This window comes from Anabrus simplex, chromosome 7 (assembly GCF_040414725.1).
Source record: "Anabrus simplex isolate iqAnaSimp1 chromosome 7, ASM4041472v1, whole genome shotgun sequence".
Classification (NCBI taxonomy): domain Eukaryota; kingdom Metazoa; phylum Arthropoda; class Insecta; order Orthoptera; family Tettigoniidae; genus Anabrus; species Anabrus simplex.
In genome coordinates, this window is record NC_090271.1 from 120,557,839 (window position 1) to 120,571,919 (window position 14,081).

The following is a 14,081-nucleotide window of genomic DNA, read 5'->3' on the forward strand; positions in this document are numbered from 1 at the left end:
GGTCTGGCCCCACAAAACGAGGCATTTGAAGGAACGGGACAAGACAGTGTGAGTCAATTAGTGAGCTATTACGGTGCACTGTGGTGGTGGTGGGGTTATTCATGACAACATGGCCCGGAGACAACATATGGATGACTTCACATGGGGAAGAATCGCCGAGAAACTTGAAGAAGGACGAAGTATGACGAGTGTAGCCCAGGAGTTTGATATTGCTCACAGCTTTGTTTCACGTGTATGCAGAGCATTCTGAACCACAGGCACTGCTGTCCGAAGGAGAGGGGGTCAACCACAGTCAACTACAGCAACAGGTAAGAAGAAACTCACGTCAAAGAGCGGGTGCAATTGTAACCACATTTATCAGGACTGCAAGGCACCCAATCTCATGCTCCACAGTGGCACGGCGACTGCATGGTGGTGGTCTGTTTGTCCGACGACCATTACATGGTGTTCTGTTGACACCTGCACATCAGCAGCACCGTTTGCGATGATGCCAAGAGAATCAGGTCTGAACCGACGAGGAGCGGGGTCGCGTGCTCTTCTCAGATGAGAGCAGATTCAGTCTGAGTAGTGATTCCAGATGTACCCTCATCTGGCAAGAGGTAGGAACACGTAATGCACCCAGGAACATTGTCGAACGTGATCATTTTGGTACACCAAGTGTTATGATGTGGGGAGGCATAATATTGCATGGGCATACCGACTTCCAAGGATACACGTCAACATTATTGTGACAGTGTACTCCTTCCCCATGTGCGTCTTTTCAGGGGTACATTCGGCCCTAACTTCATTTTTATGAATGGCAATGCACGACCATATTAAACAGCTCTTGGAACGAGAGGATATTTGGCGAATGGACTGGCCTGCCCGTTCCTCCAACTTAAAGCCCGTCGAGCACGTGTGAGACATGTTGGGCAGACGTATTGCAGCATGTCTACATGCACCAATGACCATCCACCAGTTGTCAACCGTGCTGGTGGAGGAATGGAACGCCCTACCACAAGAACTCTTTACCAATCTTGTGGCCAGGATGGGAAAACATTGTAGAGCATGCATCGCTGTCTGTGGTGATCACACATCCTTTTAACAACCATGTCTCTTCATTTGTGATGTCCACGGGATCATCATGAGTTGCAGTGACTTAATTATAATTTATTGTCTCTGTATAAAAGTGTCATTTCTGTTCTTCTCATCGCATATTCCTTTTAGTTGCCTACTGTACCATACTGTAGCAGTTCTTCCTATTTATGGTTCAAATTTCATCAAGCTATGTTACTTAGCAGTGACACAACATGTGAAAGTTACTTTCGTCCTTAAGTTTTGCACAGCAGTATATATCCAGCACCATACTCACCAGCAGAACCATCAACGAGTCTTACCCTATAAAAGTTCATCATGACTCTACTTCATTCAAAATAATTTATCAGCTTCAATACAGACTGCCCAGCTTTCTATATTGGATTATCTACCAACGCTCCAGCCACAAAACATGTGACCACAGAAGTTGAAGGGTAGCAAGCCTGCTTCTTAATGGGAGGCACCGGGTTTGATTCCGAGCCAGGTCAGAGATTTTTACCTGGATCTCAGGGCCATTTTGGGGTCCGTTTAGCTTACATGAGAACAACTGAGGAGCTATCTGATGGTGAGATAGAAGAACCAGTGTAGAAAGCCAAGAATAATGACCGAATATATTTGTTGTGCCGACCACGTATACCTTGTAATCTGCAGACCTTTGGGGCTGAACAGGGGTTGCTTGATAGGCTAAGGCCCATCAGGACTGTAGTTCTATGGGGGTGGGGAAAATAGTGCCTGCAAAACCAGAACATGGATTTACCTCTCCCCCATTTATACCCAGCACCATCAAACCACATTTGATGATTGTTTACAGTTGAAGTCCTTAAACATTTACCCCCATCTTCCCACCCTCTTGTGCTTAGAGATTCCAAAAGTGGAGTTCAACTGGTGCTCAGGTTAATGCATGGAATAATGATGTAACAGTGTGTGCAGAAGCAAAATAAAAGGTGCAAACAGCCAAATTGCTTAAAAAATGATGGAACGAAATCAAGCTTTCTTGAGAAACTAAATCAAACTTTCAGACTCTTAAGAATGAAAATACCACCATCTGCATATCCTGATGATACTGAATACGCAGTACCTAAATCAGCCGTACTCTCCAACTATGAGGAGTCTGTAGGACTCAAGAGGAAGTAAATTTCATATACAGTACTCGTATGTCTACAGTTTTATATTTGGGCAGTATCGATCATTATCATCTGCCTTCTACCTCCATACTGACTGGATAGAGACATGTAGGCCAGTGGTGCAAGGTGCCAGGAAGTGCTGGAAGGAGCCCTTCCACCCATATTTTTTGAGATAAAATATTTGCTTTACTTGCTTTGGATGCCAAACAATTTGAAGATCCACCGGGAAACATGGAAATGTTTGCAGTGTGAAAATTCATATCACTGCAAACTGATGCTAGTACGACCACAGCATGGAAACAAGACACTAGTGAACAAGGAATACTGAGCATACTGGTGGGGTGCACAATCATAGCTTTGTCAGAAGAAATTGGAAGTCCTAGATAAGGCAGCAGGGAATGAGGAAGTGGTTTGAAAACTTGACCCATGTATATATTGGATGCCTCACCTAAAAGCTGTTAATGTGCCTCTTCTCTGGTATTGTGGAAGATATGTTCAATTTCGTTTTTGTAATGTGTAGGTAGAGTCAGCCCAACAAGGAATGCTCGTCAGGTATGTCGTGCAACATCCAGGGTCAATGGAAAACATTGTTTTGGTTTTCACTTAAAATGAAATGTTGTTTAAGGCTATACTCCAGAGATAAAAAATCGATATTTTGGTCATTTTGGTGAATTTTTTATGACTGAAATTGAAAGGAGTGAGTTACTTCTTTCTTGTCACAAAGTTATTCCGTTTAATTCAAACAATTTATCACTTTAATAATGCTTTGCTTGCCAGTCTGCACACAGCAGACATTGGCGTGGCATCTGCTGAACTACTCTGTTAGGTAATGATGTCATTGTCATGTTTCCATTTAATCAAATACGCCTGTTCGTTGCAACTACACATCCATGGGATGGGCCAAAGGCCTCTCCCCCCCCTCCCATTATATTTATACAGAATCCAACTGTAAGATCTACTATATTTCTGAATGAATTTATAAAGCCTGTTGTTGTTTGAGTCATCAGTCCATAGACTGGTTTGATGCAGCCCTCCATGCCACCCTATCCTGTGCTAACCTTTTCATTTCTACGTAACTATTGCATCCTACATCTGCTCTAATCTGTCTGTCATATTCATACCTTGGTCTACCCCTACCGTTCTTGCCACCTACACTTCCTTCAAAAACCAACTGAACAAGTCCTGGGTGTCTTAAGATGTGTCCTATCATTCTATCTCTTCTTCTCGTCAAATTTAGCCAAATCGATCTCCTCTCACCAATTCGATTCAGTATCTCTTCATTCGTGATTCGATCTATCCATCTCACCTTCAGCATTCTTCTATAACACCACATTTCAAAAGCTTCTATTCTCTTTCTTTCTGAGCTAGTTATCGTCCATGTTTCACTTCCATACAATGCCACGCTCCACACAAAAGTCTTCAAAAACATCTTTCTAATTCCGATATCAATGTTTGAAGTGAGCAAATTTCTTTTCTTAAGAAAGCTCTTCCTTGCTTGTGCTAGTCTGCATTTTATGTCCTCCTTACTTCTGCCATCGTTGGTTATTTTACTACCCAAGTAACAATATTCATCTACTTCCTTTAAGACTTCGTTTCCTAATCTAATATTTCCTATATCACCTGCCTTCGTTCGACTGCACTCCATTACTTTTGTTTTGGACTTATTTATTTTCATCTTGTACTCCTTACCTAAGACTTCATCCATACCATTCAGCAACTTCTCGAGATCTTCTGCAGTCTCAGATAAAATAACAATATCATCGGCAAATCTCAAGGTTTTGATTTCCTCTCCTTGGACTGTGATTCCATTTCCAAATTTCTCTTTGATTTCCTTTACTGCCTGTTCTATGTAAACATTGAAAAGGAGAGGGGACAAACTGCAGCCTTGCCTCACTCCTTTCTGGATTGTTGCTTCTTTTTCAAAGCCCTCGATTCTTATCACTGCAGACTGATTTTTATACAGGTTGTAGATAATTCTTCGTTCTCGGTATCTGATCCCTATCATCTTCAGAATTATAAATAGCCTGGTCCAATCAACATTATCGAATGCCTTTTCTAGATCTACGAATGCCATGTACGTGGGCTTGTCCTTCTTGATTCGATCCTCTAAGATCAGACGTAAAGTCAGGATTGCTTCACGTGTTCCTACATTTCTTCTGAAGCCAAATTGATCTTCCCCCAACTCAGCTTCAACTTGTTTTTCCATTCTTCTGTAAATAATACGTGTTAAAATTTTGCAGGCATGAGATACTAAACTAATAGTGCGGTAGTTTTCACACCTGTCAGCACCGGCTTTCTTGGGAATAGGTATAACAACATTCTGCCGAAAATCGGATGGGACTTCTCCTGTCTCATACATCTTGCACACTAAATGAAATAACCTTACCATGCTGGTTTCTCCTAAGGCAGTCAGTAATTCAGAGGGAATATCATCAATTCCAGGTGCCTTGTTCCTATTTAGGTCACTCACAGCTCTGTCAAACTCTGACCTCAAAATTGGGTCTCCCATTTCATCAGCATCAACAGCCTCTTCATGTTCCAGAACGAAATTATCTACATCGTTACCTTGATACAACTGTTGGATATGCTCCTGCCATCTTTCTGCTTTGTCTTCTTTCCCTAGAAGTGGCTTTCCATCTGAGCTCTTAATATTCATGCACCTAGATTTCCTTTCTCCAAAGGTTTCCTTGATTTTCCTGTATGCAGCATCTACCTTTCCCAGGACCATACAGCCTTCGACATCCTTGCACTTCTCCTTCAGCCATTCTTCCTTAGCTACCTTGCACTTTCTATCCACTTGATTCTTTAATCGCCTGTATTCTTTTCTGCCCTCTTCATTTCTAGCATTCTTGTATTTTCGTCGTTCATCAATCAGGTCTAGTATCTCCTGAGTTATCCACTGATTCTTAGTTGATCTTTTCTTCCTTCCTAACATTTCTTCAGCAGCCCTACTGACTTCATTTTTCATGACTCTCCACTCTTCCTCTACTGTGTTTCTTTCAGCCTTTTCATTTAGTCCTTGTGCAACATGTTCCTTGAAACGATCCATCACACTCTTTTCTTTCAACTTGTCTAGATCCCATCTTTTTGCATTCTTTCCTTTCTTCAATTTCTTCAACTTCAGATGGCATTTCATGACCAACAAGTTGTGGTCAGAGTCCACGTCTGCTCCTGGGAAAGTTTTGCAATCCAACACCTGGTTTCTGAATCTCTGCCTAATCATAATGAAGTCTATTTGATACCTTCCAGTGTCTCCAGGTCTCGTCCATGTATACAGCCGTCGTTTGTGGTGTTTGAACCAAGTATTGGCGAGGACTAAATTATGGTCAGTGCAGAATTCAACCAGCCGACTTCCTCTTTCGTTCCTTTGTCCCAATCCAAATTCTCCTACTGTGCTACCTTCTCTTCCTTGGCCTACCACTGCGTTCCAGTCTCCCATCACAATTAGATTCTCGTCACCTTTGACATATTGTATTAAATCTTCTATCTCCTCATATATTCTTTCAATTTCTTCATCATCCGCTGAACTAGTAGGCATATAGACCTGCACTATTGTGGTGGGCATTGGTTTGGTGTCTATCTTGGCGACAATAATTCTTTCACTATGCTGGTCGTAGTAGCTTATCCGCTGCCCTATTTTCTTATTCATTATTAAACCAACTCCTGCATTACCCCTGTTTGATTTCGTGTTGATAATTCGGTAGTCGCCTGACCAAAAATCCTGTTCTTCCTGCCAACGTACTTCACTTATACCAACTACATCTAACTTTAGCCTATCCATCTCCCTTTTCAGATTCTCTAACCTACCACAACGATTCAAACTCCTAACATTCCACGCTCCGACTCGCAGAATGTCAGTATCCATCTTCCTGATGATCGCCCCCTCTCGTGTAGTCCCCACCCGGAGATCCGAATGGGGGACTAGTTTACCTCCGGAATATTTTACCCGGGAGGAAGCCATCATCAGTACATCTTTCATACAGAGAGAGCTGCATGTCCTCGGGAGGTGGTTACGGCTGTAGTTTCCCGTTGCTTTCAGCCGTGTAGCAGTATCAACACAGCTAAGCCATGTTGAGTATTATTACAAGGCCGTATCAGTCAATCATCTAGACTGCCGCCCTTGCAACAACCGAAAGGCTGCTACCCCCCTTTCGATGAACCATTCGTTAGTCTGGTCTCTCAACAGATACCCATCCGATATGGTTGCACCTGCGGCTCGGCTATCTGCATCATTGGGACACGCAAGCCTCCCCACCGCGGCAAGGTCACATGGTTCGCAGAGGAGCCTGTTACGGACTAATATTTCAGTATTCAACTGTCATTGAGCAACATTGTATGATTGTATTGGTATTCCTGATGGTACTACAATAGTGTCAACAACTATAAGTTTTGTTCTTATATGTTTAATATTTTTTGTGAGTTCTGTGGTGGTAGCCAGTGTGTTTACTTTTGTGAAGTATGCTTTTAATGTCATCGTGATGATACACAATACAAATGAAATCAGCCGACAAAAATTGAACCAACACACCGATTAAGTTTATAGTAAAATATTTCATCATACAAAATGATACGAGATAAATATACTACTAAGTTCTTATTATCGCGATGTTAGAAAATACGGAAGAAATCGGCCGACAAGAATCTCACTTTAAATACACCAATAAAAGCTAGAATAATATACACAGGTGCTAACACAAAAGGTTTCAAGTAAAATCTATAAAATTTACTAAAATTCAGAAACCTTATTTTCATACCTGAATCAAACAGGTAGAGGCTCGATGCCCTCCATATCACTGCCATCACTACCGTCACTTTCATTGTCATTGTCGTCCAGAATGTCTGAGATTTTGGATAATGTTTTATACCCGGTGTTTTTGTCCAGCACTTTATTAAGTTTTGAAGCAATTCCCGCAGCAATTTCGCCACGACTGTTGCTAAGACTAGTTTCCACCCGGTTGATTAAGGAAGTGGAATCAACCATTTCTTCACCAATTTTCTTCAACGATGTGATTGTTGCTGTCAATACGGCGAAATTTGATTTTATGAATGCCAAGTTACCTTCAATGTTTGGTTCAGATAGCATGTCCTGGGCAATTTTTATTGCTGCTTCTTCACTGTCAAAACTCTGCACTATTTCCTTCACTAACTTGCAGTTTTCGCAATAATACATACACGCGTTTAACCACGTGCCCCAGCGTCTTGTGACAGGTTGTGGAGGTAATGCAATGTCTAGAGCTTCAGCTTTGAAACGTGCGACACACGAGGTTGTTTTTAAGAAAACTTCCTTAACGTTCGCTGTAAGCCTGTCTACACTGGGGTAAAGAGCCCTTACTTCTTCACAAACTCTGTGCAGTCCATGGGCAAGGCATGTATCATGGACCATTTTAGAATAGAGTGCCTTCAATGAATTAGTTGCTCGTACCATATACGGTGCAGCATCAGTTAAAAATAAAAGTACATCGTCATGTTTGACGTCCTCAGGCCACAGGAGAAACATAGCACTATCAAACAGTTTTGATATGGTAGAATAATTGGTCTTTTCTAACACTTTGGTAGTCAATAAATATATTTCACCTGGTGTATGCACTTCTATAGTACCGACCACAACTTTGGCTATATAACGCCCCATATCATCTGAAGTTTCATCGATTGACACCCATATCTACTTCCCGTGAGTTTCAGATCTTATTTTGTTTAATGCGTCTTCTTACACTGCAGCAAATAATTCTTACATAAAGTTGATTCATCTGGTATTTCTTGATTCGTATGTTTCTTAAAAAATCCATGTAATATCGGGTTGTTGAGTTTATACAGTGGCATGTTTGCAGATACAAATACATCACACAATTCTTTACTGAACTGTGAGGACTTGTCGGAAATCGAAGCAACTGAAGGCAGTAAGCGCTAAATTGCAGGTTTACTTGAAACATGCTGAAGAGCACGAATGTGTTTATCACGACCGATATGTTGCATTACAGTAAATCTTCTTTCAGCAGCTAGTTTAGTTCTACACAGTTTGTAAAACAATATGCTTCCACCGGTAGAAAACACATTGTCACCAAATTCAGATACTAATTGTTTTAAATGCACTGACACACTTGGTTTTATTTTGGGCATTTTGAAAGTGGCAATGAACTAATATCTTTCGCCGTGAACTATGTGGAACTGAGACAAGAATATCCACCCCTTCCCCTTTCTAACCTGCCACAGCTGAACTTGGCCAACAGAGCAGGTAACATTCCATTCCGCTAATAACTGGTTTGCAAACGAAAACAAGAGCATCTGTATACCTACCCCCATAACCTTCTGCATCCAAGATATACTTTTTACTACTAACAGCAATACTGAAATAATTTATTTCAATACTTTAAATGATCTTGTATCAGCTACTAGCTTGTTCTTAACTCTGAAACGTAACTCCCTTATATAAAGCTGTGACATGACTAAATTGGAGAAAAAAGAACAACAAAATCTTAAAAGGCCCATTTCTCTAAAATATGACCAAAAATTGCCTGCTGCCATTTCTTGATGGATACAGTACTTTTGTATCCATCTCTTGGCACAGGCCAGAGTAGAGCGTAGCTTCCACCGAAGTTCCAGTCTCATCCATGGCTGTGACAATATGGAAGCTGCTGGGGTATGGGTGGTGCTGAGTAATGACATTCAGAGCACGACTAGTGCATCTGAGTGTTATGAAAGGTGTTGCTCATAGGGTCAGTCATGTTGCAATAACACTTTCTGACCCAGTGAGGAAAGCAATGGCAAACTACCTCACTCCTCGTCTTGCCTAGTATGCCTCATTTTGGTGCTGCCATTGGTTTTTGAGTTTCCTTATAACCGCATAAGCTTTGGTGCTGCTACTTGAGGATCCAACCAGTCTCTGGGCTGATGACCTAACAGACAGACACCGGGCGAGCTGGCCGTGCGCGTTGAGGCGCGCGGCTGTGAGCTTGCACCCGGGAGATAGTAGGTTCGAATCCCACTATCGGCAGCCCTGAAGATGGTTTTCCGTGGTTTCCCATTTTCACACCAGGCAAATGCTGGGGCTGTACCTTAATTAAGGCCACGGCCGCTTCCTTCCAACTCCTAGGCCTTTCCTATCACATCGTCGCCATAAGACCTATCTGTGTCGGAGCGACGTAAAGCCCCTAGCAAAAAAAAAAAAAAAAACCAACAGACAGACACATGACCAAAAAATCTACCAAACTTATAAAAAAGGCTCTTCAAATGGAGCAATAGCAAACAATGCAAAATGATGCAAAATAAAAATTACATATTTGAAGACGAGGTGGCCCGGCCGGAGTTTCTATGTACTTCAGCACTGTTTTAGACAGCTCAGTAAAAAGATGACATGTCATCAACATCCGGGACCTACTGATGAGTATTCCTTGTTTAGGCTGACTCTACTTACATATTACAAAAGCAAATCTGAAAATATCTTCTGAAAACCAGAGAAAATGCATCTGACGACGCTTAGGTGAGACACCCGGTATACGTGGCGGAAAGCAATATTTTTTTATTTATTTATTTATTTATTTATTTATTTATTTATTTATTTATTTACTTATTTTGTGTATGGCATTGTTAAAAACAGCAATAAGTATACCATACTTGTTTTTGTAGTCATTCTCATATTTCATCTATATGCTGGTCTTAAATTGGTAAGAATATAACTTCAAGTTTCTTATAAAGTTAATAAAAGAGTGAGAAATTAATAATACAAACTCAGGTTGTGAGTTGATATGGCGATTGCCAGCTCAGTGAAATCTTCGACCCTCTGCTGGACAGTAACCTCAGTGGAGGTGAAATGGAAGAAAGGCTATATGTGACTAAGCTATGGAAAGAGTACCAAAACATAGCTTTAGTTCCCTCTCTTATGACAAATTTAATTATTACAAGTGACAAACCATGGAAACTTCTTAATAATGACATAAGTGTGCAGAGTAAAGGTATTAAAGCAATTAATTATGCATCATTTCAATGAAAATAAGTATGATCCAGTTCCATTGTTAGCTTTCAAGGATATCACAGATTATGAAAATTGTTCTGGTGGCCTAGTTTGTTATTTTCTGAAGGAAAAAGCTTCCAGTCACACTAGCTCTGACAACTGAAACAGATTGCACAAATCTCAGAAATTGCATCAAGTAACACAATCACATAATGTCGAAAACAATTTAGACCTATTCAGTTCAGGGAAACACGAACTGAATCGTGTTTAAGTGTGTCTCACCACTGATGTAGGCACAAGGGATGTGTCACATCCTTCATGATGAAACTTAGCTTGAAACTTTTGGTGACTTTGTTACCAGAAGACCACAATTTATCCTCTTGAATTCCAATGTTACCTTCATATTACTATAGTTCCTACTTTTTAAAACTCGACTAGTAGCTACAGGTTAGACTGTACAGCCCTCACTGGGTACACACCAGCAGCAGAGCGGCAAGCAGAAAACCGTGAGTGAAGGTCAATAATACAAGCTGATGGCTCGCCAGTGAGGCAGGAATGTCCAGCTGTGTCGGGTTACTACCTGGCCACATAGCTTCGATTTCATGACCCTGAAGTTGAAAGAGGCAGCTAATATTTTGCATGTGGTCTTCTCGTAGTACATTACTTATGTTAAAAAAATTTGGGTTCAATACGAAGGGTGTGATACTTCCCTTGTGAGTAGATATTCTGTAAGAAACCTTCATTCGATGCACTGTTTATTATAATTTCTGCCAAAAAGGTATTGAATCCTCATTCTTACCTTGCATTTGTGCAGAGCAACCTTTTTTTTTTTTTGTACTCCTCACCAAATACTACTAGAATTTTAAGCTATCTGCATAAATGCTGTAAGGTTAGGTCAATAACTATCTTTAAAAGGAAAGAGAATGAATAAAAGTGGAAGAGAAAAAAATCCTCTGGAATAGAGCTGATAAAGCAAAGCAAACTTACCAAGTGTAACAACCTTCTCAGCAGGCAGTTCTTCCATCTCTTCCTCCAAGCCAAGCTGCTGGTCCACTTCGCTCACTTCCATATGAATCTTCTCATCAACTTCATTATTTTCAGATTCTTCCATTTCCGTTATTACACATTCCTTTTCCTCTGTTTCCACTTCTGTCCAGTCTGTACTCCCTTCGTCAACTGTGGAAATAAAATAACCAAGTTTAGAATCTATGATCTGATGGAAAAAATACAAATTCAAGGATAACACAAAATGCTGTATAACATATCCAGTAACAGCAACAAATGAATGAGTTATAAAAAATATATTTATACTAAACTCAAAATAGGCTAGTGTAGAACTCATTACATGAATGATCGGTGGTGGTGGTGGCGGTGGCAGCAGTGGCAGCAGTTTGGGTCTTCGGTCCATAGACTAGTTTGATGCAGCTTCCATGTCATTTCTAAGTAATTACTGCATCCTACATCTATGTAGGTGCTTTGAAAAGTTCTCGGAATGTACTAGAATTATCTTACCTTGGTGGAACTGCTTTTATTTTTCAACATAGTCTCCCTGTAGACTAATGCATTTGGTCCAGCAATGTTCCAATGCCTTGATCCCATCTCGAAAATGAGATTCCTCCAGGCCTGCAAAATACCTCTCCAATTCGGCTGTCAGTTCTTCCCTTGTAGAAAATCTCCGTCCACCGAGGAAAATTTTCAGCTTGGGGAATAGATGAAAATCTGATGGTGCCAAATCAGGTGAATAAGGTGGATGTGGCAACAATTCGTACCTCAGTTCATGAAGTTTTGCCATGGCAATAACACTTGTGTGCGGCAGAGCATTGTCCTGATGAAAGATGACCTTTTTCCTTGCCAAACCAGGCCTTGTTTCGCGTATCTTTTCCTGTAGTTGATCTAGGAGGTTTGCATAGTATTGCCCCGTAGTTGTTTGGCCAGTAGGAAGATAATCTATCAACAAAATGCCTTTTGCATCCCAGAAAACTGAGGCCATGACCTTTCCGGCCGAACGCACTGCCTTTGCTTTCTTTGGTGGTGGTGAATCAGCATGTTTCCACTGCTTTGACTGCTGTTTTGTCTCTGGGGTATAGTAGTGGACCCAAGTTTCATCTGTAGTCACAAACCGGCGCAAAAATCTTGTTGGTTACTCTGAAAACGGGCCAGACTTTGTTCGGACATTTCCAATCTGGTGAGTTTATTGTCCAATGTCAAGAGCCGCGGCACCCATCTTACGGAAAAAATTTCATACCAATATAAATGGTCCATTATTGGACATTATAAATTTTCCAGCTAACTCATTCCTGGTTGCCAGCGTTTTGCTCCCGTGTGCTAGGTTGGGCTCATCAGTTGGTACCAAGCACACCTACCAAGATGCATGGCTAGTGCATACCGTGGAGGCCACTGCGTAGGCTAATTGTAGCCACTGGCAGTGCCAATGCACTATGAGAGACTTTGTCCCACTACCAAAAATTGATGCCTACTTGGCCATCAGATGATATAGATGTTCTGAAATATTTGTTCCGGAACAAATATTTCAGAACATCTATATCATAATTTTTTCATACCCAATTCTTCGGTTAAAATATAATATACCCATTCAGAAGACATCCCTACAGCTTCAGCAATCTCCCGCACTTTCAGTCAACGATCCTCCATGACCATTTTATGCACTTTTGCGATAAATTCTGGGGTCGTACACTTTTTGGCCGTCCACTACGCGAATCATCATCCAAGCCCTCCCGACCAAATTTAAACTCGCTGGTCCACTTGGCAACAGTTGAAAATGAAGGAGCAAAGTCCCCCAGTGTGTTCTGAAAGTCAGTATGAATTTCCTTTGCTTTCATATCTTTCTTTACAAAGTATTTAATCACTGCTCGAATCTCAGTTTTTTCCATTGTCACAAATCACTACGCGGGAACAACAACAAAGAGTCGTCACTACCACACTCCCGCAGCTAGAGCACTGACGCGCCACGTGTTTACTCACAAAGAATGTGTGATTATTGCACGGGAACCTTGTTGTTCTAGCACTGACATCTAGCGGTGATTCCAAGAACTTTTCAAACCGTCCTCGTACTCTAATCCATTTCTCATATACTCCTACCATTCTTACCACCTACACTTTCCTAAAACACATGAACATGATGATGATGATGATGATGATGATGATGATTCCTTACAGAGTTCTACAGAGAGCAAAGTCCTAATTTACACACCTATTTGCCAGAATGTAAGCACATGGAATATTCATGTTGTCCACAATTGCCCTGAAATTGTTTTTCATTATCGTATAGTCAATTGTTTCAAACAGAAAAATGCTAATTTTTTTTCCTTAATTACTTCCTTTATGTCTTTGCAACTGTACAAAAAGGTTACCATCCACAACCAAAAAATCACCACTGATCTGCACTTAAGGTGGTCATATACACAATTTTTCTGAAATTTCACATTTTAAAATTTTTATTCCAAATCGTAGGAAATTTCTTCTAGTTTTAGAAAATGTCTGGTTCATAAATATATCATTAATATTTCATGTCGAAATAAATTATTTACTGTGAGAGGGCGTGACCGTTCTGACTGACAGCTGTCATGTCTTGCGTATCAGTAGATCTATAAAATTCCTTTCGAGCCTAAATTGAATTTCTCTTTAAATTCCCACTGGTTTCCATCAAGTAGCATATCGTCCTTCACTTGTTTCATATTAGTGCATGCGCATCCCACCAGAATGCAACAACTGTCTACTCCTGATATGCTTGCTAAGTGTCTGCATGGCAAGATACAAAATAATAATGAGTTGTTCAATGGCACCATTTGGCTGCAGTGTCCGAAAACCTCCTATGCTGGTCTCATCACATTAAAACTAGCTGTAATGGATGCTGTTTGTCACTTTAATTGTGGAAGACGAATAGAGCTTCAGGTTATGAAAAGAATGAACATAAT

The 14,081-nt window shown here is 40.8% G+C and overlaps 1 protein-coding gene across 3 annotated transcripts in view; it reads right to left on the minus strand.

Moving 5' to 3' along the window:
• The window catches only part of LOC136877339 (BRCA2-interacting transcriptional repressor EMSY), a 261,181-nt gene that overhangs the window by 108,756 nt on the left and 138,344 nt on the right, over nucleotides 1–14,081 (minus strand). For all 3 annotated transcript variants that reach the window (XM_067151291.2, XM_067151292.2, XM_067151290.2), the window contains one exon: nucleotides 11,134–11,322. In XM_067151291.2, coding sequence (XP_067007392.1) covers nucleotides 11,134–11,322 — 189 coding nt within the window. The remainder of the gene's footprint in view (nucleotides 1–11,133; nucleotides 11,323–14,081) is intronic.